Source organism: Guyanagaster necrorhizus (genome assembly GCF_019112545.1).
Source record: "Guyanagaster necrorhizus MCA 3950 unplaced genomic scaffold BT62scaffold_8, whole genome shotgun sequence".
NCBI lineage: Eukaryota > Fungi > Basidiomycota > Agaricomycetes > Agaricales > Physalacriaceae > Guyanagaster > Guyanagaster necrorhizus.
In genome coordinates, this window is record NW_025064887.1 from 1,258,662 (window position 1) to 1,283,666 (window position 25,005).

At 47.5% G+C, this 25,005-nt stretch overlaps 11 protein-coding genes across 11 annotated transcripts; 5 read left to right on the forward strand and 6 right to left on the reverse strand.

Moving 5' to 3' along the window:
• Positions 1-217: 217 nt before the first annotated feature.
• BT62DRAFT_1004070 (uncharacterized protein) lies at positions 218-2,066 on the forward strand (the record flags this gene model as incomplete). Its single annotated transcript, XM_043177000.1, has 6 exons — positions 218-250; positions 310-480; positions 984-998; positions 1,049-1,160; positions 1,218-1,282; positions 1,542-2,066. The coding sequence occupies 6 exons, from the start codon at positions 218-220 to the stop codon at positions 2,064-2,066; spliced, it is 921 nt and encodes a 306-aa protein (XP_043041778.1).
• A 27-nt stretch (positions 2,067-2,093) lies between these two features.
• On the reverse strand, positions 2,094-4,115 carry BT62DRAFT_1074769 (uncharacterized protein; the record flags this gene model as incomplete). The annotated part of the gene is made up of 14 exons (XM_043179046.1): positions 4,083-4,115; positions 3,824-4,011; positions 3,586-3,771; positions 3,453-3,530; positions 3,304-3,385; positions 3,192-3,245; positions 3,053-3,147; positions 2,992-3,000; positions 2,881-2,928; positions 2,756-2,828; positions 2,610-2,693; positions 2,393-2,560; positions 2,245-2,341; positions 2,094-2,221 (listed from the first exon to the last, which is right to left on the reverse strand). The coding sequence occupies exons 3-14, from the start codon at positions 3,765-3,767 to the stop codon at positions 2,094-2,096; spliced, it is 1,098 nt and encodes a 365-aa protein (XP_043041779.1). The 5' UTR covers positions 3,768-3,771; positions 3,824-4,011; positions 4,083-4,115.
• A 150-nt stretch (positions 4,116-4,265) lies between these two features.
• BT62DRAFT_930369 (GTP binding protein) lies at positions 4,266-5,826 on the reverse strand. Its single transcript, XM_043185914.1, has 8 exons — positions 5,684-5,826; positions 5,450-5,578; positions 5,288-5,369; positions 4,973-5,228; positions 4,821-4,916; positions 4,623-4,771; positions 4,437-4,566; positions 4,266-4,381 (listed from the first exon to the last, which is right to left on the reverse strand). Exons 1-7 carry the CDS (start codon positions 5,793-5,795, stop codon positions 4,449-4,451), a joined length of 942 nt encoding a protein of 313 aa, XP_043041780.1. The 5' UTR covers positions 5,796-5,826; the 3' UTR covers positions 4,266-4,381; positions 4,437-4,448.
• Positions 5,827-6,433: 607 nt separating this feature from the next.
• Positions 6,434-6,592, reverse strand: BT62DRAFT_877298 (uncharacterized protein; the record flags this gene model as incomplete). The annotated part of the gene is made up of 1 exon (XM_043182553.1): positions 6,434-6,592. A coding segment is annotated over one exon (159 nt), but the record flags the coding sequence as incomplete, so codon positions are not given.
• An 828-nt stretch (positions 6,593-7,420) lies between these two features.
• BT62DRAFT_1074771 (uncharacterized protein) lies at positions 7,421-8,978 on the forward strand (the record flags this gene model as incomplete). The annotated part of the gene is made up of 5 exons (XM_043179047.1): positions 7,421-7,736; positions 7,786-7,928; positions 8,018-8,039; positions 8,099-8,290; positions 8,725-8,978. The coding sequence occupies 5 exons, from the start codon at positions 7,421-7,423 to the stop codon at positions 8,976-8,978; spliced, it is 927 nt and encodes a 308-aa protein (XP_043041782.1).
• Positions 8,979-9,465: 487 nt separating this feature from the next.
• On the forward strand, positions 9,466-12,035 carry BT62DRAFT_1074772 (hsp70-like protein; the record flags this gene model as incomplete). The annotated part of the gene is made up of 11 exons (XM_043179048.1): positions 9,466-9,649; positions 9,702-9,729; positions 9,783-9,875; positions 9,934-10,126; positions 10,181-10,283; positions 10,335-10,885; positions 10,939-11,204; positions 11,257-11,460; positions 11,518-11,617; positions 11,671-11,884; positions 11,941-12,035. The coding sequence occupies 11 exons, from the start codon at positions 9,466-9,468 to the stop codon at positions 12,033-12,035; spliced, it is 2,031 nt and encodes a 676-aa protein (XP_043041783.1).
• Positions 12,036-12,785: 750 nt separating this feature from the next.
• Positions 12,786-14,276, forward strand: BT62DRAFT_947306 (terpenoid synthase). Its single transcript, XM_043188019.1, has 7 exons — positions 12,786-13,103; positions 13,160-13,315; positions 13,375-13,538; positions 13,590-13,617; positions 13,669-13,765; positions 13,817-14,049; positions 14,104-14,276. The coding sequence occupies exons 1-7, from the start codon at positions 12,823-12,825 to the stop codon at positions 14,201-14,203; spliced, it is 1,059 nt and encodes a 352-aa protein (XP_043041784.1). The 5' UTR covers positions 12,786-12,822; the 3' UTR covers positions 14,204-14,276.
• A 68-nt stretch (positions 14,277-14,344) lies between these two features.
• On the forward strand, positions 14,345-15,666 carry BT62DRAFT_1074774 (uncharacterized protein). Its single transcript, XM_043179049.1, has 6 exons — positions 14,345-14,652; positions 14,708-14,771; positions 14,821-14,991; positions 15,050-15,244; positions 15,297-15,351; positions 15,409-15,666. The coding sequence occupies exons 1-6, from the start codon at positions 14,395-14,397 to the stop codon at positions 15,623-15,625; spliced, it is 960 nt and encodes a 319-aa protein (XP_043041785.1). The 5' UTR covers positions 14,345-14,394; the 3' UTR covers positions 15,626-15,666.
• BT62DRAFT_930375 (WD40 repeat-like protein) lies at positions 15,408-18,378 on the reverse strand. The gene is made up of 9 exons (XM_043185915.1): positions 17,995-18,378; positions 17,852-17,946; positions 16,860-17,802; positions 16,618-16,810; positions 16,230-16,569; positions 16,093-16,182; positions 16,017-16,040; positions 15,719-15,962; positions 15,408-15,663 (listed from the first exon to the last, which is right to left on the reverse strand). The coding sequence occupies exons 1-8, from the start codon at positions 18,110-18,112 to the stop codon at positions 15,906-15,908; spliced, it is 1,860 nt and encodes a 619-aa protein (XP_043041786.1). The 5' UTR covers positions 18,113-18,378; the 3' UTR covers positions 15,408-15,663; positions 15,719-15,905.
• Positions 18,379-18,677: 299 nt separating this feature from the next.
• On the reverse strand, positions 18,678-19,870 carry BT62DRAFT_890232 (uncharacterized protein; the record flags this gene model as incomplete). The annotated part of the gene is made up of 5 exons (XM_043183019.1): positions 18,678-18,802; positions 18,862-18,988; positions 19,037-19,420; positions 19,477-19,612; positions 19,668-19,870. 5 exons carry the CDS (start codon positions 19,868-19,870, stop codon positions 18,678-18,680), a joined length of 975 nt encoding a protein of 324 aa, XP_043041787.1.
• A 204-nt stretch (positions 19,871-20,074) lies between these two features.
• On the reverse strand, positions 20,075-24,920 carry BT62DRAFT_947318 (uncharacterized protein; the record flags this gene model as incomplete). Its single annotated transcript, XM_043188020.1, has 16 exons — positions 24,813-24,920; positions 24,295-24,765; positions 23,676-24,009; positions 23,033-23,628; positions 22,953-22,974; positions 22,281-22,899; positions 22,078-22,225; positions 22,008-22,028; positions 21,917-21,957; positions 21,715-21,855; positions 21,098-21,662; positions 20,887-21,041; positions 20,770-20,832; positions 20,601-20,713; positions 20,427-20,551; positions 20,075-20,368 (listed from the first exon to the last, which is right to left on the reverse strand). The coding sequence occupies exons 2-16, from the start codon at positions 24,763-24,765 to the stop codon at positions 20,078-20,080; spliced, it is 3,705 nt and encodes a 1,234-aa protein (XP_043041788.1). The 5' UTR covers positions 24,813-24,920.
• Positions 24,921-25,005: the final 85 nt, after the last annotated feature.

Here is a 25,005-nt window from a genome sequence, read left to right on the forward strand (position 1 = left end):
AAGTGTATCCTCTCCTCCTTAAAAGGTTCTTTTGGATATGAACTCCTGAACTTTAACGTATAGCCTCCGTAATTAAATGCTATTTTAGAAGATTAAGCCACGGAACTCGACTGTATCATACATAGGCGCCGACCAGGGCAGTTGTCCTGTCAGTTACATCATTGGCTAGTACACCTTTTATTCATCTTCAAAATCACCCAATTTCCTCTAGTGAGTCATGGTTTCGGGTGGGTCGGTGTTGTCGCTGGCAGTATTGCGATACCTCTTTTCGCGGTATCAGCAGCCATTTCCGTGGCTGGCCTTTCGTAGGGTGTTGGGGCCCAGCAACAGAACAGCGGATCGCAAGAAGTCTCATCCGGCGCTAACGCAAATGACCCCCGATTAGCGAAGTTCACACTCATGGCGCACTGTGGTGACAAGAAAGATTCTCTATTCAGGGAAGAGATAGAAGACAAGCAATTAGTCTTGCGGAACGGAAAGGTGTGAGAATATATGTTCCTTTTCTATATCTGTTTAAATAACATTCCGCAGCTTTATCTCGATGATCCCAGACCCCTTGCGGAGGAAATTCGCAGAAGGATATAATTCTGTGCTGAATACCCATGGAATGCCAAATTATTGGGACTCGTGAGCACAATCAAGAACGACCCCACAGAGTTCAATTGGATATACGTTAACGAAGACACGAGTATGGAGGAAGGTCCTAAAGTCTTCCACACGTTGCAGAGCCTTAGGACTGGACCGATACGAGCGATGAATCATGAGGACCGAGAATGATTTGTAGCGGTCGGGGGTGGATTTAGTAGCATAAGGGGCAAGAGAAATGTGCTGGGATGAAAATATATTATGAACAGAAAAAGATGCAGATTGTCACGGTCGTTTTTCTTCCTGATCAACAATTCTGTGGAATGCCAACGGACATAAGGGTATCGGAGGAAGCACTCTGACCGGCTGTTACCGACGCTGGATTGCGAAACTTTCAGCCGATCAAACTTGTTGTACCTTTTTACATGTTACCTTCAACTCAGCACCTCATATTCATTCTTAGCTCGTGGAAGAAGTGGGTAGCGCGATTGAGTGGTTGAAGAATAATAAGCTCGATTCCTTCGCTAAAGCGAAAAGTATCTTGGTCCCCTTCTTGATGCTTTACGCTTTAGGCCGTAAGTGCGCCTTTCAACCTAGGAATTTTTGCCAAAATCTTCCTGCCTTTCTATCAGAGCCCTTGACTCAAATCGTTGGTGTAGTCGGGCTTTTGCTTGCGGGTGTGCTTAGCGTACCAATGGTCTGTCATCTCTAAGCGGTCTTCTCTGTCTTGATAATCTACTCAAAGAGATAGTGGCCGCGACAGTAAGTCTCCCTTTTTATGCGTGTGGTCAGTTCTCAATTTAGCTGTTAAGGTCTTGTGTCAATCTGGCAATTGGCTCAAATCTGAGTAAGTAAAGGACTGATTCTGGGACAAATCAAGCACTGCAGCCTTCCTTTGTATAGTTTTCTGTAATTTGTTCAAACAGTACTTTATCTGATGAGTACGTCGGAGTTAGAAGTCAGTATTACTTCCTGTCTTCTCAGCCCCGAGCACCGGTTTGGCCAGTGCTGCGATGAATCTAGGCCAGACCTACCCGCTTATCGTAGCCCAGTACGAGATCACAGGTCATCATCGACGTACCGAGCACTGGAACCTTGCAGTTCTCGTGTCACCCAACTTATCACATACTTTCGAACTGCGCGGTAACTCAGATACGTTCACCTATGTGCACGATACTGTATCGGTCCCGATTGGATCCATACCGACATATCGAGGAGGTTGTCACGTTGGCGAAGTACCATCTACGTCTATCGATCGACTAGATGAGCGCCTGAAGAGAGATGTCCCTGTGATCAGGCTCAATCTGAACTGGGATTGCCAGGATTGGGTATTGGAAGCGCTCAGAGTGTTGAAGGAGGACGGAATCACGTTTAAAGTGGTCAGCCAGGCCTACGTGAGAAAGGAGCTGTGGGAAGACATGGGGAGATGGCAGGAGGGAGATGACACGGTAGAGGAAAGGCATTTCTCGAATTCACATTGATACATTGGTACGGTGAAAGCGAAAGCATCAACCTTTTACTTTGTTCCTCTGTGCATCCCGTTCTTCCTTAAGTGTCTTGATCTCATCCACATCAATCACCTTGAATGCCCATGTCAGCCAGTTTCCGCCGCTTCGCATACCCTTGAGACCCATATCTTCCAGTGGTTCATCAACTTACTGCGGCCACCTAAAGGTTCAACTGGTGGGAAGTTGGGTTGACGAGAACACAACCAAAGAACCCACGCCAAAAAGGCATACCCGTTGTTCGTAGTGAACTAGGAGATCCCGTTAATAAAAGCATATTGAATGCAAACAGACCTACGCACAGAAGCCCCGTTTATTGCGAAGCCCCCGCGCAATATATTCTTGGCTGGGACAATGCCCCGGTAGATAGAAGAGGCCCATTGCTCATTTTCTGGATGCGCAGAGGGTGGATTAGCAAGTGAGGCATCAAGACCAAATCCTGTAACGCGAGCCGGTGCAACAAGACTAATCTTCTCGCTATTAATGAACGAGAGAGAAGAAGCTGTTGTCACGCTTGACCCCTTCGCTATTCAATCGCACACTCCAGAATGGGGAATGCGCTCGTCGCAACGAAGAATTAGCAGGCACCTCGAAGGCAGTATACTACAAAGGACAATATGAGGATTACTCAAGTTTATGAACAAATAATCATGAAATATACAAACAGAATCCTGCTGCAAGAAATTCCAGGCGGCATGGACGATCTTGCTACCAACCCACGTCCCGTGGAGAAAACGCCTATTGATTTGAAGATCAGACGCAGGAGACCCTTTTAATGATTACTGCATACTCCAATTTCGTCCGTAGTTCGATATGGGGAGAAAGAATCGCCAGGGAACTACAAGGTGACCCTCAAGCTCAGTTCATACAGCGGTCTCAAAGACGACGATAACTTAGATACGAGGAAACGCTAATGACGCTTGTCAGTATATCCTCGAAGGCATCCTAAGTGTGTCACAAACTCTTGCACTGATTTTCCACCTCCGACGACAACAATTGTTGGACTAGAATCACCGGATCCGCCCGAAGGTACAGCAGCAAGTATTTCATCCAAATGCTGGCCGAAATCAATTGAATGCACCACAGTCCCTGGAAACCGACTTTGTTCGCAGCTTCCTGCGACAAGTAGGCAGGCGTTTTCAGTGCACTGCAGCCCTAGAAAAAACAAGTGACTTGAGAGATTCGGTATCGGGAAAAAAAAACAAACACTCACTCCTGTACATAAAACAATCCGAGAAAATCTGAGGATCTCGCAGTCCGCGGCCTTTACGTTACGGACTGTGCTCCTCCGTTCGCTCTATGTTTAGAACATTGGTCTCGTATCTGATTTTTCCTGTTAAGAATTTATCATTAAATCTCTACATATATTGTCGCATGTCTTCGCCGCCTAGTTGGTCACCGTTTTTGGAAGAGGGAGGCGGCATTGGCATGCTGGAGAACCTGAACTCTCCGTGGACGTTATTAGCCATGTAATCAGCCACGAGTTCTTGCATACTTGTTGAGTGTCAACCCTGGATAGACTCTTTCATCACTCCAAACACCGCATGGAGTGCGGTCCCTAGTAATGATCTGGACATCAGAGAATCCATCCTGTATTAAAATGTGCGCAGTGATCAGCCCTGCAGCGCCTGAACCGATGGTGCCAACGCTTTCAACACGAGGGTCTAGGTGTCCCATTTTCCTAGGAAATATTTATACTTTAGCTTATTGCACGGCGAAAGTTCGACACTCACGCAGATACAAAGTATTTCCAATCCCTAGCGGTGGTGCAGAGAGATGAGGAGATATCGAACGAAAGAAAGCCGGTAAAAGCCACAGTCACAGTGCAGACTTCATTTACGATGTCACTTGCTCGGCCGACTCTTTTTTCATGTGCCTTCCGCTGATCCCTTCTCTTGATCAGAAAAATCGTAAAAGATTTCTAACCCAGTTGTCACATTACGAGGCACTAGTGCATCAACGTTGTCAACGAAGACTGCCCAATGACATTACCTTGCGATAACATCGAGGCCTGAGCGATTGGCTCTACTTCGGGTACAAGTATTGGACGTGAGGTTTTTACATCCAGCAGGCATAAACTCAATCATCATGTGCGGGGTATGTCTTGCATTGCAATATAGAATACCCGTAGTAGTCCGAAGAAAGAGTGTGTGCGAGATAAAGTCGACCAGAACAGTAAAACAAAAGTAAGGAGCAGAGAAGATAATCAGAGTCAAAAACTGAAGGAATATTCGACGTTCGCGCCTCCATCCAGATAGCAAGCGAAAGGCGAGGGTATCATCAATTCTCTACTAACGTAAACAACAGTGATAAGACAAGGTAGAATGTAGGCATGGTTCGGCTCACCGTCAGATGAGCTTAACGATCAGCAGGCGGGCGCTGGTTCACACCCTCCTTCAATGCCAACAACTGTTTTGAACGGAACGCCTCGTAGTGGATTTGAGCAGTTGTCTCAATCAAGTCTTGCAAGTGAGTCCTATTTGGGGTATCGTTCAGCAATTATTGACGTAAATCCAAAACGGACCGCCGCACCTTGTAAGGAAATTGCGCAAGTTCACAAACTCGCAATGGTTAGGGTCTTCAACGTTGACAACACCCCATCTGTTCTTGCGACCGCGAACAGACTTTCCTTCGATGATTACGGTGTTTTCTGAACCTACGATGGCGAACGGAATGATGTCCTAGCAACGAGTTGGGCCGGGAGTCTAGGAGAAGAAAGGATAGACATACTCGAATCGTCTCATTCAATTGAACCTCTTCATCATCATCCTCATCTGTGTCGAAAGGATACAGCCGGATGTTATGATACACCAGCTCCTCCCGGATCTATTTATGGTCTCCTCGTAAGATGACGGCCTTCTGGAAAGAGGATATAATCTAACCTTCATTTTGAAGATGTCCCGCTCTTCCGCAGTCAAGCTGTCCGATTTGGCAATAACGGGGACAACGTTGACAACTTCACTGAGCTTCTTCATAACAATAACGTCGATTGGGCGGAGGGCATGGCCAGTTGGGTTGATGAAGTAAAGGCAGCAGTGAATTCGCGTGTCCTGGATATATCGGTCTCGCATAGCAGTGAGCTCCTTGCGGAGGTAAGCGCTGTGCTGGTCCTTGATGTATTTGATGATAGGATCCCAACTGCAATGGCATATAAGCATGAGTTACGTGCTAAGAGAGGAGCGAGCACGATCACGCACCAGTTTTCGTTGTTAATCTGGTCGCCATACCCCGGAGTGTCGACGATGTTCAAGCGAAGTTTGACGCCATTTTCCACGATGACTAGGCCGGACGTAAAGGCGTCAGTATGCGTGCCAGACACGGACTTTAATCGCATATAAACGAGCCGAACGCCAACGCACCATGAGAAACAGCTTGGATCTCTGTGGTCTGCCTGACAGGTTCATCGGCTTGGAACCGTCCTTTCGAGTCAATCAAATGCGACGCAAAAATGGTGTTTATGAGCGTAGACTTTCCCAGTCCAGTTTGTCCTGTAATATGGCAATTTAGTCACCAGAAATGTCTTTCAGCTGCTTGACAACGCATTACAGTCGTGCTGATAGCATCGAAGAAGTTAAAGAAAACAAAATACGCACCGACAACGATTACATTAAATTGGAAGCCTCTTTTGAGCAACTTGTGTTCAATTTGTTGGGTGATGGAGTCAAAACCAACGTAGGAGTCGGCGCGTATTTCCTCAGTAGCCATTATTCAGCGAGCTGCGGGACAGAGAAAAAAGTGGTGGGTAGGGTCAACGACGAAGAAACGCACGACCCGCGCAGGGCAAATCTGGCTTTGGAACAACACACACAAACAACGATCGCCACAATTCGAATTTCAAACTCGTTGGCGCACTATAGACGCGTAGTGTTCTCCATTGTTTTTTGCCGACTATCACCATTTTATTTGTAGACTATCACCATTTCATTTGTAGACGACGGTCACAGGAGTTCTACCTCCCTTGCAGAGATTCTGCTAATCAACAGGAGTGAAGTGTACAGAAGTACAGATTACAGGACACAACACTGAATACTAGTAGTATGTACAAGGCCGCCTAGCTGCGGGAGTAAAATAATGAGTAAAAAATAAGAAAATGCATGAACCAGTCATTGAAAAATATAAAGGGCCCAATACACCAGTCCAAGATATGGCCGATACGAATAGAAATAGGATGTAAAGGAATGAATCTGAAAGACGGCCCGAAAATGTCGCTGATACTAAGTTGTATGCAGTTGTATGCAAAGACGACAAGGTAACATAGAACTCACCTAGTGCCTAACAGTGTTTAAGCCGTACAACGAACTCTCCCTGGCCGATTTCCTCAAATCCGACGTGGTGGCAGGAAGGCCGGAAGACGATGTCACACGCTCCAAACATTCTAGAGGCACCATGCCTTGCTCTTCTCTGCCATTGACGCACAAAGCCCACCCATCGTCAAATTCTTGTATGATTTGGATGGTCTCGCCATTTGTAATAGGCAGTTCGTCAGGTAATGAAGGAATGAACCTGGACGTGACAATTGCAGAGCTGGACGAGGGAACTGTCCCTTGGCCAATACCAGTGCTTGCAGTATTATTCCACGATGCGCTGGGTATAGTCAGAGGAGTGACCACAGTCGACTGGTTGAATTGCATGGCCGGTGACGGGGGGGCATCGTTGGACGTGCCGGAAACCGGTTCAAAGTTGGCGAGTCGCGGCCGACTAATCCACGTTGACACGCGAGAGCGTCGGCGCTGCATAAAGCGGTTCCGCAGTAGAACGAGAGCGACTACGACAAGTACCAGAATAACGGCAATGACAATGCCAACAATGGCGCCCGCTGGCAGGGTCTGCTTAGACACCGCGCCATTTTGCTGTACGTCGGATGCAGAAGCGGATGTGGAAGCAATGACTGACACTGATGGCAACGGGGGTATCGAGGTTGTCGACGACTCTGATGAGGACGACCCCACTGAGGTTGATTCCGCCATTGATGAGCCGAAGGAAGAAGAGGAAGGCAGTGAAGTGGAAGACAGCAAAGAGGTGGACGATGAGGATCTGCTCGTGGCTGTCGTTGTCATTGTCGTTAGAGATACATCACTGGATGCTGCAGAGGACAACGACTTGGTTATGGTAATAGTTGTGATTGGAACAGTGCTGGTGGCATTTCCCTCTTGCTCGTCTCGTACTGAAATCTGTGGTAGCTGTGCCCATTTTCGATGACGAACCCGCTCAGCGGGAAGGTGATCAGAACTGGAGGGCATCGTAAAGGAGAGTGTCGGATCTGAGTAGGAAACAACGCCAGGAGAAGAAAATGAAGAAATGAAGGAAATGAAAGTTATAAAACAGAAATTATGCGAACCCCTCAAACAGAGGAAGGTCGTCGGGTGGCGTTGAATAGCAACATGGAATTGCCGAGAATAACTGTCAATGGTCACGCGTCACGTCCGCCCTGTTCTCATTTGGCAATCAACGTCAATCAATGCAATCAATGCACCCGTCGTGCTACCATCACACGCAGTCGACAGTCATTTCTCCCGAAGAATATCTTCTTCATGGTGAGTACCGTTGTACCGGAATGCGGTTTATCGGCTCTTCACGCGTCGACTATCTCAATGGAACAGCACGCAGGACGGACGGTTCCATTGAATTTGGACTGGCGCAATAAGGGTGCGCCCTAGTATCGTCCAATATGAAAAGCATATGCAACTTCATCAAGAAGCTGCCAAGAAGCTACTGACCACAGGAACCATTCTCGGTCAATTCGGGTCAAGATATTCATTGTCAAGAGTGACGATTCTTCGTGTACCGTTACACTGGCAGTCGTACGACATCGCCCCGGCGATACCGCGAACGTTCTTCGTAAGTTGCAGACGATGAAGCGAGAAAATATTCTGCAGTCCTTAAATAGGTCTAAGCTGCCATCCTTCGTTCTATTTTCTGCCTGAAAGTCCTGGGCTTACAACCAGAACGGTCCGCAGCGTATCAATATAATAACTTAAAGCAAATGCATCCATGAACTCCACATGTAGTGTACAGCCTGCGACTGTCGGACATTCATACGTTTACGATACTCCATTCTCAGGAGCAGTTGAAGACCGAGCGTCCTCCCCAGATAAAAAATCACAACTTCCAAATCCCGAGTCATGAAATATCACTCAGAGTAAAATTCAGTCCCCGGGACGAAATCGAGACCGAGGAAGGCGCAATCGCTAGGAACTTCAGTGTGGCTCCACTGCCAAAACAAAAGAGCGCATCATCGGCGCCAAGATTGATTGGATTCGGAGAAACGGTTGAACGCAAATATTATTCGCATCAAGAAAAAGACCATGTTGACTGACTCCCATCCGATTGATCTTCGAAGTTTCAAGCTGAGGCTGTAAATGAAGTTGATATTCGGTCCAGCAAAAATAGGCCGAAATCCGTTGTCAAGTTCCTTGTTCCCCACTGAACTCCGAAAAAGGATACTTAATTATATCAATCAGAAGTAAATACTGACTCGTGGGAAAAAGTTAACTTGCCACCAAGTTTATTATTCATGCCGTTACGGTACCTGCGACACTAGTTAGTAATTCATCCATCTTGAACATATATTCGAGATATGTGGAGCTAGACTGATTTTTATCTGATGACGCGTCCTGCATCCCACTCGCTTCAGATACGCTTCTTCTGAAAATCTTGAATATCCTTCGTGATTGCCCACTGAAGCGCTTACCGAACCTTCTAGATACACCTGCGGCTCCGCTACCGGACACTAATCCAATTCCTTGGTGCTTCTACAAAATCGCGTCCAACATCGAGTGTTCTCTCAGCTTGACGCTTCCCCAACATCGCTCCAGCTATCTCCCCTCTGCTTTCAGCGCTGAGCAGCTCCCTTGCAACTCTAAAAATTCAGCGACCACTAAATTATGATTGTCGGCCTTTGCTCTACGTATATCTCTTCAACCTGCTGCATGATCCCTGCCAAGAGTGGAAATTCGTTAACAAGAATAGAAAATGTCGCCTTTAATGGCAGAAGATCAATTTCTTCATGTTCTGGATTCAGCAACCCGATGGTTTACAAGCCACCACTGTGCCGGTGACTTCTGACGATGTCGTTGAGCGGTCCGGAGTATGAAGAAACCAGTGGTCATTTCTATCAGCCGTCGTCGCGTAGATGGTCCTTCCTGACTTGGTGGATGCTCCAGAATGTTACGGTAAGTGTAGTGTATCTGATTGTTATCATTGATAAAAATGATAATGGCGCGAAAGACCAATTGAATAGAACAGCCACGAGTCTTGACACGTCGCTTGTCGCTACCGCATGTCCTGGGCAAACGTGTTCACTTTAGAGAGGACACGTCATGGCGAGTATAAATGACAAGTTTGTGCTGCTGGATAAAATATATTTATCCCCATAATGTCATTTCACGCTCAAATACGACGACGTCAAAATCGAAGGCGCGCTCGAAGGCGAATAACCGCGTATTCTTCTCTGTCTATCGTATTCTTCGCTTTACTCGCGATCATATGTCTATGTCCGACCTCTGTAAAGGCGGGCTCTGATGACAATAATAAAATCGATGGTCCTGTCATTGGTATCGGTATGTACCCTCGTATCACTCTGTGGATCGTTTTAACCGCTGGTCCTTACAGACCTGGGAACTACATATTCCTGTGTTGGGTAAGAATTTTCACTTATCTCGCTGTTACATATTTTTGACAATGCTATCATAGGGTACAGCGAGGCGACCGTGTTGAAATTATCGCAAACGATCAAGGTCATCGTATCACACCGTCTTGGGTCAGCTTCAAGGATGATGAGAGATTGTAAGTCAACTTCCTCAGTTAGGTGCTCAAGGATAGTATCAAATCCCTCTTTTCTTAGAATCGGGGAAAGCGCCAAACACGCATTTCATTCCAATCCGCACAATACGGTCTTCGACGCCAAGCGTTTGATAGGTCGTAGGGTCGACGATCCAGATGTACAGAAGGACATCAAGCACTGGCCTTTCAAAGTTCAGGAGAAGAACGGAAAGCCGACGATTTCTGTGCAATGTAACGGCGAGACGCGCGACTTTGTACGGGTTTTCAAGCTCTCATGAGCCTCTTATAACGCTGATTTGAACGTGTAGTACCCGGAAGAAATCAGCGCCATGGTACTTTCCAGGATGAAGGAGATAGCTGAATCATATCTGGGGGAAAAGGTCTCGCACGCCGTAGTCACTGTTCCTGCGTGTAAGTCGTCTTTTTTTCATGGTTATGCAGTTGCTTATCCTTTGACGCCAGACTTCAATGACGCCCAGCGCCAAGCCACGAAAGATGCGGGAACGATCGCCGGACTCAACGTCCTTCGCGTCATGAGCGAACCTACCGCTGCTGCCCTCGCCTACGGCCTCAACAAGAAAGGTGCTGAATCCAAGATCATCGTCTATGATCTCGGCGGAGGAACCTTCGACGTATCCCTACTCTCTATCGAGGATGGTGTTTTCGAGGTTCTCGCCACCGCCGGAGATACTCACCTCGGAGGTGAAGACTTTGACAATCGCGTCATCGACCACTTGGTGAAGAAGTACAAGCAGAATACGGGAACTGACGTCTCAACGAACCAGAAAGCGATGGGAAAGCTCAAGAAGGTGGTAGAGGACGCCAAGCGCACGCTGTCTATGCAGAAAAGCACCAGGATCGAGATTGAGAGCTTCGAGAATGGGAACGATTTTTCAGAGATGCTGACGAGGGCAAAGTTCGAAGAGCTCAATATGAGTCTTTTCAGGAAGACCATGAAACCTGTTGAACAGGTTTTGAAGGACGCGGATATCTCAAAAGATGATATCGACGAAGTATGTTATGTCGGTTCCTCAGTCTGCTCCTTGCCTGATGGTGCGTTACTCAGATCGTCCTTGTTGGCGGATCCACACGCATTCCCAAAATTCAGCAAATGCTCAAGGATTATTTCGGGAAAGAGCCGTCGAAGGGTATCAATCCTGACGAGGCTGTCGCTTACGGTGCTGCTATACAAGGAGGTATCCTTTCCGGTATTGAAAAAGGAGCTATCGTCGTAGACGTCTGTCCTCTGACCTTGGGTATCGAAACAACCGGCGGCGTAATGACAAAACTCATTCCTCGTAACGCCATTATCCCCACACGCAAAAGTCAAATGCATGTATTCGATTGTGCGGTGGAACATTTTACTGACTTTTGTTTCTTGTAGTTTCTCTACCGCGGCTGATAACCAGTCCAGAGTCTTTATTCAAGTATTCGAGGGAGAGAGGGGGATGACGCAGGACAATGACCTCTTGGGAAAATTTGAATTGACAGGCATACCGCCGGCTCCGCGAGGTGTTCCTCAGATTGAAGTAACCTTTGAAGTAGATGCCAATGGAATCATGAAAGTTTCTGCTGCTGATAAGGGAACGTGCGTTTTTTTTTCTTGTTTTCTCAGTCAGGAACGTCCACTTATTAGATGTGATAGCGGGAAAACGGAGAGCATCACTATCGAGAACGAAAAGGGTCGTCTTAGTCAGGAGGAGATCGACAAGATGGTTGTTGAGGGCGAGAGATTTGCCGAACAGGTTGAGTCAGATCGACATTTGAGATTGTTTTTTTGCTAACCTACCCCAAACAGGATAAACGTCAAAAGGAGCAGATTGAAGCATTGAACGCCTTGTCGTCCTTCGTATACCGACTCAAAGGTCAACTGCACGAGGAAGAGGGACTTGGTGGAAAGCTCGACGATTCTGACAAGAAAACTGTTTCGGAGGTAATTCATAAGACTATAGATTGGATCGAGGATAGCGGATCCAGTGCTACGACAGAGGAATTGGAGGAAAAATTAGCTGGTGAGTGGCGAAAGATCTTGTTTCGTTCCACTTCAAATTGACCTGAGTATGCACAGAGATTCAAAGTACTGTAAATGCCATTACTGCCAAGCTATATGAGTCTTCAGGTCCACAAGAATCAGGATGGGAGCGCCCTGACAATGAGTTGTAGAATGTAATATACCAAGCATTGTATCTCTAGCATCCTATTTTATTGCTGAAACTTAGCAGAAAGCTCGAAGAGGCAACCAAGTGATAGCCGGCGGACCTCAGGTGACGTCATTTCCGATCGGAGTAAATTTTCCACGTGCTGTCTCAATGTTGTTGCTTAATTTTCCCCACAATGGTCAATCCGAGACAAACGCGATGCACTGCATCCATAGATTCGGACTTCGTGATTTCGATGGTAATTCTAGTATAGTATACTTTTTGCTGATGGGAATCGCTTTTTCCTGACCCAAATCCCGTTTTGATCGACTGACCTATCAAAAAATCAGTGACACGATGCCGCTAACACTGCGGCGTCGACCTCTTCATTAATCTTAGAGCAGTGGTCTGCTGCCTCCTCCATTTTAAGCTCGGAAAAACCAAAATCAAATGGATATACGCGTTAAAAAGTTCAAGATCTGCCTTGAATCTCAGTCTAATCCAGGAACCCTCTTTTTCTTTCTGTGTTTGAAACGAGGCTAGCATCCTATTGTTCTTGGTATCGGTTACTCGTAATATCTAGTTACTCTATGAGCCGATGCGTCTCCTATTCTGGATCTAACAAAGCCTTCGTCTTGTCTCGAAAAATCGGTCATTGGTTGTATTTGGATCTTCGTCTTGAATGTTTTCACTTTTTTTGTTTTGTCCTCCTTTTCCGGGCTAAATTCTGCGGGACATAGGAGAGAGCGTCGGCTCTCATAAATAGACCAGCGGTTTGCAGTACTCAGCTATCTCCCCACTCGTCGTATACCATGACCATCGAAACTCTCACCGAGACCGCGCGCCCTACTTCTTTCATTCTCCCTGATCTCGTCTCTCATTGTACCTTCCCCCTCATATACCACCCCAACGGAGACGCCATTGCCGCTCAGTCAGTTAAGTGGCTCGACATCAACTGCCCGGACTTGAATACGAAGCAGCGAGCGGCTCTCTATGGACTTCAAGCCGGAGAACTGACAGCTTACTGCTACAATACCTCTTCGGACGCGCGCCTGAGAGTGGTCTCTGATTTCATGAACTACCTCTTCCACTTGTGAGCCTAACTTTGATAATTTTTTCTTCCCCATGATGCTAACATATCATGGCTAGGGACAACATCAGTGACGGCATGATGACCAAAGAGACTGACGTTCTCGCCGATTGCGTTATGAATGCGCTCTGGTTCAGCGGCTTTTACAAACCCACAGTTAGAAGCGATCATACTCAGCCGGAAGAAGAGATGAACGCGGGTAAACTTGCCAGGGAGTAAGTTTGTCTGCATGTGCTCCGATGATTTCACGGACTGATTTTCGTTTGTCCGGTAGCTTTTGGGCGCGCTGCATTCCCGATGCCGCGCCTGGTGCGCAAGCCCGGTTCAAGGAGACTCTCGAGTTGTTCTTTGAGGCTGTCAACATCCAAGCCCGCGATCGTGATCGAGGCGTCATTCCTGACCTTGAGTCTTACATCGATGTTAGAAGGGACACGTCTGGTAAGTTTCTACTGCTCCATTTCAACAACATTTGCTAATATAATGGTATAGGCTGCAAGCCATGCTGGGCGTTAATAGAGTGAGTTTACAGCCTAGCCATCTTCTAGTCCGTACATTAATTGTTCCTTAGATATGCCCTTGGCATCGATCTCCCCGACGAGGTTGCAGAAAACGAAGTCATTCAGGCGCTGAACCAGCACACGAACGATCTTGTCACTTGGTCCAATGTAAGCAGTCTTTCATCCACCTTCGATTTCCTTGCCTCATAATATACTCAGGACATTTTCTCTTACAATGTCGAGCAATCCCGGGGAGACACCCATAATATGATTGTCATCATGATGCTTTATCATGGAAAGACTCTCCAAGAAGCGGTCGACTACGTTGGAGATCGTTGCCGGGAGACCATCGACGCCTTCATTGAAGGCAGGAAGCATGTGCCTTCGTGGGGTCCCGAGATTGACGACGTCGTTCAGAAGTACATCCAAGGGCTTCAGGATTGGATTGTGGGGTACGCCTTCGTTCTATTGCATCTGCTCGATTTTACTCATTGTTATTCATCCAGTTCGCTTCACTGGAGTTTTATGACGACTCGGTACTTTGGTGATGCTGGAGCTGAGGTCAAGAAGACGCGATTTGTGCAGCTTCTCCCTCTAAGGGAATAGAGATTTAATCTAGGCAGGGCCTTACTTAAAGTTTTTGGGATTCGTAAATATGTATCTTGTAACTTAGACTGTGAAATGTAATGTAACTTCAGTCCGCTGACATAAACCTTCCAGGATTGACGTCATTCCCACGACCCTCCTCTTATAAGAACCACTGTGAGACATGAGGACGTTTTCTCCCACAGTCTGCAATGAACACGCTCCTTCGACGCACGGCAGCTCCTCGTCTAACTCACTATGCTCTCTCAAGGCCTGCAGTCTCGCCTTTGATATTTTTCAAGTCCCGGACTGTCGCTAGCAGCGTATCCAACCGCCCTGCGAGCCAAACTTTCGAGCACACTGCTACCAATATAAAGGAAGAAGCCGGAAATGCTGCCTCGGATGTAGCCAAAATCATCGCAGGGACCAACGTAATTCGAGACGATGTTCCACCCAATAAATCTACCTTTGTACGTGAACCTGTTCTTTATCCGTTTGTCTGGACTCAAAACGAACACGCGCCAGTTTGGAATTACCGGCGCTATCGCATCTTCTGTGCCTAAGCCTGCTATGGTATTTGGGCTTGCTGGTACAATGAATTTGCTACGCGCTAGTGCACAAACTAAAACCTAACTTAGGTACACTTCCATACGTTGGTGCCTCTGCTACGACCGTCTATCTGGCTCAACAGGCAGGACACGCAGCTAGCGGTGTGGCGACAAAGATAGATCCCGGAGTCGCTCTCACCATCCTCGATCAAGCCCTAAATGTACAAATGACTTACGGAGCAGTAATGCTCTCATTCCTTGGTGAGTTATCTTTACGATTATACCGAGATTTAAGATCTAATGCAGATTTTATTTCTAGGTGCCATACATTGGGGTATGGAATTCGCAGGTTACGGCGGCCAGAAAGGCTATTCTCGCCTTATGTTGGGCACGGCACCTATGTTGGTTGCCTGGCCAAGTCTTGCGCTCGATCCCATGGCAGCTTTGACAACTCAATGGGTTGGCTTCACCGCTTTGTGGTGGGCCGACGCGAAGGCCACAAGCAATGGGTGGGGTACGTTCAAGCCCATTTCCGTTAGAATGATAATATCTGATGGCAATGATAGCGCCGGCTTGGTATTCCCAGTATCGTTTCTACTTATCTGTGCTCGTCGGCGCATGGTGTGTACTATCTGGCTGAATGGGATACCCGATTCTAAGCCCATCTTTCGCATACAGCATCATCGGTTCACTTGCCGGAACTTCGTATTACGGACCTGTCGCCGGTCATGGATTCTTGTCCCATGACCTCGAACTCACTCGCGAATTGAGGAGAGAACTCAGTCCCGAAACTAAACATAAAGTTCCTGGCGTAATCGAGGCAGCTCCCGCGGGTCAACCGGGTTTCGTAACCATCAAGAAGAGGGACGTGGATGCCGAGGAAAAGAAGAATTGAAGAACGTGTATCATAGGACCTGGAGCCAATTGGTTGTACTAGTAGAAGTCAAGTCATCGAATGTATTTTTGTAGCAGAATGTCAACAGTATACCTATTGCCGCTATGTGTTAAGCCCTTGGCCACACTTCTAGCATTATCGATCTGTGAGGCTTGGACGATTCAACTGATGTTTCGAAAATTTACATGATGCGCATTGACATCTCGTCAGGTTCCATGTTGCTGAGCGTCTACACAAGCGTCAGTATATTCCTACCCCTACATAAATTCACGTCCGTTATTTAAAGCTGTATAAAACTCGTATCTATGCCATGCGAAAAGTCCCATATGCAAATACGCTGATTAACTTGTTAATAAATTGCATAAGCTCAAAAAAAGGGATTGTCTCTCACCTGATCTTCACCGCAGGAAACGATCTGTGTTGGACAAGTCAAATGCAAGTGTGCGCAACAGATGTAGATAGCAAACCTTCGTGCAGTCGAAACCGATGCAGAATATTCGTCCAGTATGTCCTCCGCTGAGATCAGCCACCAGGGCACCGGTCTTACGGTCCCAAACCTAGATGGTATGAGAACGAGCACGAGAGGTGTGGAGGTGTCGCTTACCTTGATAGTCAAGTCATAACTTCCACTCATTACAAAGTTATCCCCCAAGGCCACGCTCCTCACCAAGTCACCATGCATGCATCTTGTCTCTGCATGAGACGAAGTCGCCGCTGGCTGAACATTCGTGCTCCCACAGCTCCTGCAAACATGAGTTCCGACTTGACCGTTCTGTAGAGGAAATGACGTTGTCAATGGCGTATTAGTCGCTGGGGCATTTCCTTCCAACGAGACATCAGGCGACGTAGACCACCCTTGCAAGGTCGTGATATCGAAGAGACGAAGATGTTTATCCGAAGAACCCGACAATACATACGGCAGTTTGGAGTCGATTGAAGCAATCCTACCACAGAATCAGCCTAGGCTTAAACATCCACAGTAAAGGGTATACCCTCGGGTGTGGTGATTTTCAAACGTCCGTAAAAGGCTGCCTGTTTTCGTATCCCAGAGTCGTACGGACCGATCTCCAGACCCGGAGACGATAAGTGTCTGAGAAATGGAAACTGCATTAACTGCAGCTCGATGGGCACCGAGTCTGAATTCTGGTTCAAGGTCCGGGAAGCTATAAGTCCTCACGTAACGGTCTATGAAAATTCCAGTGAACTGTCTAGGCGACTGAAAGCTTGAACAGACCTTTGGAACAGGAAACTAGCCGTTCATCGTCGAAGCGTACACACAACACACTGTCTTCATGGTCAGAGATCACCTTGACTAGCTCGTTCTTCTCCAGATCCCACACGACCACCCTGCGATCGCTACCAGCACTGGCAAGGAGGCCATTATATACGCAGATACTGAGCACAGAACTCGAATGAACCTCGCCAATGACTCTTTCTACCAAACCAGTTGATAAATTCCATTCTCGAACAGTCTTATCCCGAGACCCGGTAAACAGAACTTGGACGCCGGTGGAAGGATAAGTGTAGAGTTGTAAACAGTAGATAGTGTTCGTGTGAGAATTCGCAGGTGCCCCGCGCGTTTGCAGTGCAGAGAGTCGGTAGGACGGGGATAAAACACGATTGTGAAGCCGAACGTGAGTTTGGTGGAGGAGTTTGTAGTCGGCTTTTAGAAACAAGGACGGCCCAAGTGCATTTAGGACAGGCGGCGCGGAGTGGCGAAAGGGGATGCGAGACTTTGCAGAAGAGCTTTCGCCGGCCCGGGGATACACACTCTCGCTTTTACCGTTCGTGGAGACTTCAAATGGAAGGGCGTTACCACCGAAAGACATGGAGGCAAATCCAGAATCCTGCTCTGAATGCATCACTGATGATTCCACACGAGCTGTTTCTACATCTGACATCAACGAATCTGCCACTTCGTCTTCATCGGCTTCCTCGTCCGAGTCGCCCATGCCCTCGTCATCAGAGTCCTGCCATGCCTCAGAACCTTTGGAAGTATCAAAAGCGCGAGTTCTCCGTGGTTGTCGCCACTGCCATCCACGGGATAAACACAGATTCTTCCATAGAGACTGGTCATTGGCCAATGTTTGCCACCGTCGACAGACCAAAGCACAGGCTAAGAGGGCTTCCGCAGATAGATGTGAGAATATCTGCAGAGATACTTCTGTGGGTAGAGACTGAAGGAGAATCAGCATGAGCACGGCGAATGAACACACTACGACGTACACCGACTACATCAAACTGCAATAATGGGGCCAGCCGCCTTTGGATGGTGGCGAGACGAGACCTCGGCAAAGACGCCAATAGTCGATATGCCAGCTCTGCAATTACATGAGAAGAAAACAGAAAGTGGCAGCAAGACGACGGACCTTCGCACTCTTGCACGGAGTTCATCGACATCCCTGACAACAGTGATTCGGCATCTTTGGAAAGTGGGGCGGCAGTTGACTGCCAGCTATCCTCGTCGGTGTATCCTTCATCGTGCATGGATGTTCGTCGCGAGTACTTGAATCAAGAAGTGTTGCAGTGACCAGTACCAGGCAAGAGATGTTGGTCGTGATGAGGCACTTCCAGACTTTATGTCCACGCGAGTTCCGATCAAATTGCAAATTCAAACAGCATTCCTAGTTTGGACTTGGAACAGCACCTTTAAAACTATCGGGGTAACATCTACAAATCTTCTATTTCTTCTTCATTGGTAAGCTCCAGAAAGTCTATATTCTTCCCCTTCAAACGGGGTCTCATCACAGAACGGTACCCAACCTAGAAAGAAATAAGGCGTTGAGAATCCCATTGACAGATATATCATAAATTATGAGGAAGAGAAAAAGGGTATAGCGAATGCAGCAGCAAGGATCAAAACAGTAACAGCGACAACGGGAACGAGAGATGAACGGGAATCGACGTTGAGCTTTTTGACGTCTCGTGGCTTTGGTTTTGGAGTATATGAGGGGACGTAAGGAATCAATTGAACATACCCAATAGATTTGAATCCATGAATGCTGCAATAAGGAATATCAGCAAAGCTTCAGCTTGAAAAATGGTGAACACACTAGTATCCCTCTATATTCCGCTTGATCTCATCCTCCATGCCGAGTGGGACACCAGACAGGGTGAACGTAATCTTGGTCGAATCATCCGACTGATCAAGTGTCGTGGTCAAGGTCGCGGTATGGTCTAAAAGCACAGAGTTCAAAAAGGCAAACTTCCACGAAAAGCAAGATGTTCAGCTGCACCTGATGGCCACGTAGGGCTGGAAAGTGCCCAAGACTGCACTATCTCTTTCGGTGGCGTGAGGGAGACGTATTTCCCCTTCACACCACCTCCAAATAGACTATACTCTGTGTCCAGTTGGGCTACAGACTATTCTCGCGTTAAGGAGAGGAAATGACGAATCGCGTATAGGCATACCTTTGCGGGAGCTCGAGTCCAAATCGGAATCCTCTTTTCATCCGTAAGCAAACCAAAGAGATCATCGGCAGTGGCTTTGAAAGTTCCATCGGCAATGACCGTAGCTGTATTGACCGTCTTGGGTTCCTTCTTCACAGGCTTCGGCGCGGCTTCAGGCGCGGGCGTAGGCGCAGAGGTAGTCGGTGGTGTTGCCGCCGCCGCTGGTCCAGGTGTGTTCGCACGACTCGGCTCAGTACTGACCGTCAAGTCCTTCCCATGAGTCTCGAAAATGGCCGCCGGGAATTTCGCAAACACGTCCTCGAGAGCTTTAGGAAAGCGCGCTTTAGCCATCGCATACAATTCGTTGATTTCTGGCGATTCCGCGGATATCAGGGTCCAAAAGAACTATTGATTGACATCGGATGAGTAACTGGAAACGACAATAAGAAAGTTGCACAGACTTGGTATTGGCTGAGGCCGTCCATAGTAATCTCGTGGGACACCTCTGGGATGTTGAGGCGCCCCTTGACCTCAGTACCATCGCTGGTGGTACCCTCCCACTCTAGATTAAGTTCGCAATCATAGATTGTGATAAGTCTATTTACAACATAATTGAGCACTGCGCCACTCCGGTGAAAAAGCATACACGCACTTGGACTTTCTTTGACCCAGCTCTACATCGCCAGATACACTGAAGACCTTCGCTATCCAGACTGCTTCACCTTCTTTATCACCTTCTATTCTCAAGCTCATGAGCTCCTGTTCAAACCAATCTTCTCCCCACTTGGTGATGTTCTTGTTTTTCCAGTGCCAGTTTGCTGTCGTAGACGGAAGAGGAGCGGGAGGAGCGGCCATCGATATCGTTCGTGCAAGAAATTGCAAGTCTAGAAGGGAGAGATGTAAACAAGAAAAACCGAAGAGAGAACGATCCTGACGGTACTGGACAGAAGCGCGTAACAAAATTTCGATGGACTGCCAGCATTTTCTCGATACCTTCCCTCTTTGGAAATGCCTTTCATCAAGGATCATTAGAAGTTTTCTACACTAAAATACATAAAACCACTAGCTAATTTCGAATCGTACGCCTTTCTTCTTTTTCGGGAGGGGAGGTGCACCGGTAACATACACACCCCTCTGCATAACTCTTTCAATTGGATCAGCAGGTAACGGACTGAGTGCCCGAGCCTTTCTTTTCGTCGGTATCGACGCTGCAGGCGTCATTGCATCCTGTGGTAAATCCATTCCCACCATGGCATCGATATCTGACCCTGCCAGGTCCTCTGTTGGAATATTGAACAGAGGAAACTCCACAGATGGTAGATGCTTTGGTCGCTCAGTAATGAACCGCGGATTCTATACGAAAGGGGGAAAAAACTCAGGATCATCCGCGAGCCAGAACAAGCTAACGAACCGCAATGTAATGCCTCATGCCGCTCTCATCAATAAGTTTGGGCAGTTTATCCTGGCAGTCCTGAAGAGCGCTCCGTCGGCTAACCATATTTTCTTCAGCAGTATTTCGGATCGCCAAAGTCTTGACTAAAATGCTTTGAGCCACAGACTAGCCACCAAAGAAACCCGTGCGAACCTGATATGTGTTTGGTCTGTCCAATCCGATGAGCACGTTTGATTGCTTGACTTTCAACATCCGGTTGCCACACAGGCTCACAGAAAATGACCCGCGACGCCGATACAAGGTTTCTTCATACCAAAATGTCAGCACTTTCAGCTTAGAGCATACGGTAAAATACACTCACAGCCCACGAGCTCCATGCTTTAACTCCATGAGGAATACTCGATACGTCTCCGAGGTCTCGAAGCTATCCAAACATTCCATAAGTCAATGTCGGACACGCCAGAAAATTACAACTCACGTCAAGACAAACTGTTCACGAACTTGTATAGGTACATGCGACATGAAGCGCAGATACTTGACCTGTAGAAGATCGAGAGCGTCAGCAACATGAGCCAACGTCAAGGCCGAATCCGAAAAGATCAAGAATTTCTCATTCTGCGCGTATCGAAGCACCTATGCCAGGCACAAACAAGTTAGCTCCAGAGATGGAGTCATTGGAATAGTTCTACCTCATTGATAATATAATTGAGTTTACTTGATGCCGAATCTTTAATCCGGATATGTCGAAAGGGCGAGCGAGAGAGTAGTGTTGATGGTACGTCAGGAAGAGTTCGAGTAGTTGTGTCTAAAGGATCAGCATCCTCTTTCTCTAGGTGCTCAAGCCGCGACAGTGCTGCATCTAGCTCCTTCTTCATTTCTTTCAGCTTTTCGGGAGATGAGGCTTTCTTGGCGTCCTCATGCAGTCGACTGGCCTTGCGTTTACGAAGATCCATTTTCTTTGTCGATTCGGCGAACAAGAGATGCTTGGCATGATCCCTTATGGAGATGGCAGTTCCCAGCTCGAGCATACGTTCCTCCGTGATGAGAGGCTGCTGAGAGAGTGTGTTCCTCATGGTAACCAGTCTATCCGGGTGCATAAAACCAGCAAAGGTGCTGTGGCTATCGTCCTCGCTCTGGACCCCTGGTATTCGTGTCCATTTGTGGAAGACACGGTCAGGAATATCATACAGTCGATACGGGACCTCGACGTGATCTTGGATATTTCTCCACGTCTTATCTTCCCCCGCTAGTCGGCTTATACAACAGTGAGAATCCCAAAGAAACAGAGAAGTACACTTGAATTTACATGTGCTCTATCGCCTGAGTGATCAACTCCACGTCTTCTTGGGATGCATTACGATTAATCGCTGTCTCGATGTGAACCTTCGGCCTTGACATGATCTCGTCGGCATTGTACAGATGATCGTCAACAGACCAGAACATGATCCTTGATAATGAGGAGTTCTGATGTAAAAATTCTGCGAAAGCAAAGCCTAGAATCCACGCACTGTGTCATGTTTGAAACCAACTCTTGAAGCATGTCCGAGTTCTGTGCAAATCTGGAGTTAAGAAAGGAACAGTCTACAACGACCGACCTACCCCAGGATGAAATAGATAGTCCTAGGGATACATGTGAGCGCAGGTTAAACGATGAAAGTAACCGTCATACTTGGTCTCGTCGCTCAGAGTCAACGGCGTTGATTGCGATTGCGGCCTGTAAAGCATTGTACGAGCGCACCGCATACGGATCTAGGTCCAAGAAGACAGCCTCTTTGTAAATGGGAGGCAAAACAACATCAGCCTCCACGTCTTCAACCCTGCAGATATTCACATGTCAAATACGCCTCAAGAACGATGAAGACAACAACCTACCTGTGCCGTACCATCACCATGCTCATCACTTGTGTCAATACTTCAATTGCACCAGGCCGAGGACCATCTGGATCCATGAGAGGCTCGGTGACGTGCGTTCTCACAAGCTGTGGATCAGCCAGGAACTGAGGCACACCAACAAAATGCGTGATCATATTCCCAAGTTTCCGGAGGTCCTCCCGGTCGTACTTGTTCCATATCCTAGCTGGTTTCACAGAAGGAGGGGTGACTTCGCGCGATTGAGACGCAGATCCCTCTTGATCTTTGAAGAGCCCCCAAAATTCTGCATCTCCTTCATCATCGGCATCCTGCTCCTGAATGTCATCCGCCTTTGCGCCAAAACTGAGTCCCAAAAGATTCCTTGTTGGAGTCCCAGTTACGATCCAGCGATGCTCGATGCTCAGGAGTTTTGTGAATGGCGTTAAGGTGGTGGACGTGGTTGCTGAGACATGCCCTTCATCGATAACGAGACGCTTCCATCTAATTTGTAACAATGGGGAGACGTTTGGGATCTCGCAACTACAGTTTGGTATCCGGGTTCCTGGGAATTCATCACACTTGCAGATTTTCCAGGAGTGGAGCTTTGACACGTCTTTTGCAAGATTCTCCGCGGTGAACCCTAGAAACTAGGATCAACACCTCAGTACTATCAGAAAACGATGACGAACACACGAGAGTAGGTCATAAGAATGATCTACATAAAGAATGGACTCGTCAAGCAAAGAAAAAAAAAGTTCTCAAAAGTGGCTCACATCGTAGTCCGACGCCAGTGTCTTTGCATCCGGTAATTTCGAACGAGACCGAAGGATGAGGACTCTGAGCTCACGCTCGCAATGCTTATGTATTTCTCGATCCCATTGGCTGATGAGATTAGAAGGCACAACAATCAAGGTAGCAGAAGTCAGATACATGGTACGGGGACCGGCAGTACCTTTACGCCGATGAAAGCGTTCATTGTCTGTAGGTTCCGCATCATAATGATGGTAGAATGGTATGTTGCTCTGGAAGAGGACCCGAAACTGGTGTTGTTCGAAAATCTGAAGTGCACTATCCATCTCCGAGTCGGGATTAATCCTGTGCTCCCAAACGGTCTCATCTGGGTTGGTGCACATTTGATGCAACAACAATTCAGGGAGAGATGGGACACCAAGAGCGGGAATCTTGCTTGATTTTTGACGACGAGAGCGCATGAGACGGTTCCGCGTCGCTGCCATCTCCCCTGATGGGAAATATCGAAGCGATAGTGGAGTCAAGACTGGCCGCGCATCGATGATTGATTCCTCTGGGGCCGACAACTGATGCAAGGTTGCCATGATGAGGGTAAGGGTCATCACAGTTTTTCCGGTGCCTAAGATTTAAGTCAGTCGGGTTTTGTAGACAGCGGAACATACTTACCAAGCTCCTCGCACAGTACGCCACCTCGGCTGGGCGCAACCATTGGCCTCTCTCGCAAGATTTCCATTGTACCTGGCTGCAGATAGAAAGCCTCCTTGTTCAAGGCAAGAACGCGTACGTAAAGGGGGTCAGGTATGTCTTTCTCTATCAATATCTCCTTCTGCAACATCGTCGCCACTGAGCGTCGTTGGTACAGAAACAACGTGCTCCTTATGCCGAGGCCTTGAAGGTCATCTGAAGTGTCGAGAAGTCTATTGATCATGTTGTTTGTCGGATTTTCACAAACGCAGGGCGATGGAAGCTCTCCATAAATTTCGGCCAGAGTACGGGAGTCCTAAGAATAAGATTAACGCATTTGATCCGCCGAAAAGGTCGCGGCAGGGACTGGTGCGTTTTAACAGGTTTAGTTGAAGTAACCTTTCCATGACTTCGAAAAGAACGGTCGATAGAACGAGATGAAGAATGTGCCCTCCTGTGTAGAGATGGGCGCAATTTTTCATCTCGTTTTGTTCCGCTTAGATCGAAACCATGAAAATGCAAACAAAAAAGAGGTTGGAATGCAAGATTGTTTTGCCCGCGAGAATGTACCAGCCCCTGCAGTCAACAAAACTGAACGTACAGAAGCTATTGAAAACAATGGAACTCCCCCAGATGCACTGCCATCCCACGTCTCCACACCTTGCTCGATGGCACTAAGCAGAAGCCGTAACGAGCGCCTAGCATGATTAAGGACAGGCTGTTTTCGAATCCGAAGCTGACCCTGAACCCCGGCGAGGTCGAATGGGATGATATAGATCCTCACAATCAGCAATGACGGAAGACATTGACGGTATGTTGCAGCAATGAATCGGTGCTTCACGAGAAATTCTATTTCCCTACAGAGAGTGTCGTCTCGGGTGGAGTCTTGCAGGTGGGACAGCAAAGCATCACTGTGGAAATCATGCCATCCATCCTCGGAAAGTATGTGGTTGCAAGCAATGTCAGATGTGAGCGAAAATGACACCGTTCCAGTTGGAAAGAAGTTTTCGAGAGACCAGGGAGAAGAAACTGGCCCGCTTGAGGACTGACCAGAGCATGCTGCGCACGGCATCTGTTAAGGAATTGGAGTGTATTCTAGCTGCAGAAAATCGCACGTACCTTGGTCAATATCCTATTATGTGGAATACGATAAGCAGAAAGTGTGCGTATAGTATAAAGCTAAGGTAGAGAGTGAATTAAGAGATCATGGTGTAGTGCAGTGATGGAGGCGATGCAAAGACGACACGCACGACAACAATTTGGGAAAGTGTTCCGGCCCGATATCCGGTTCACGGGTGAAAGCAATTTTTTC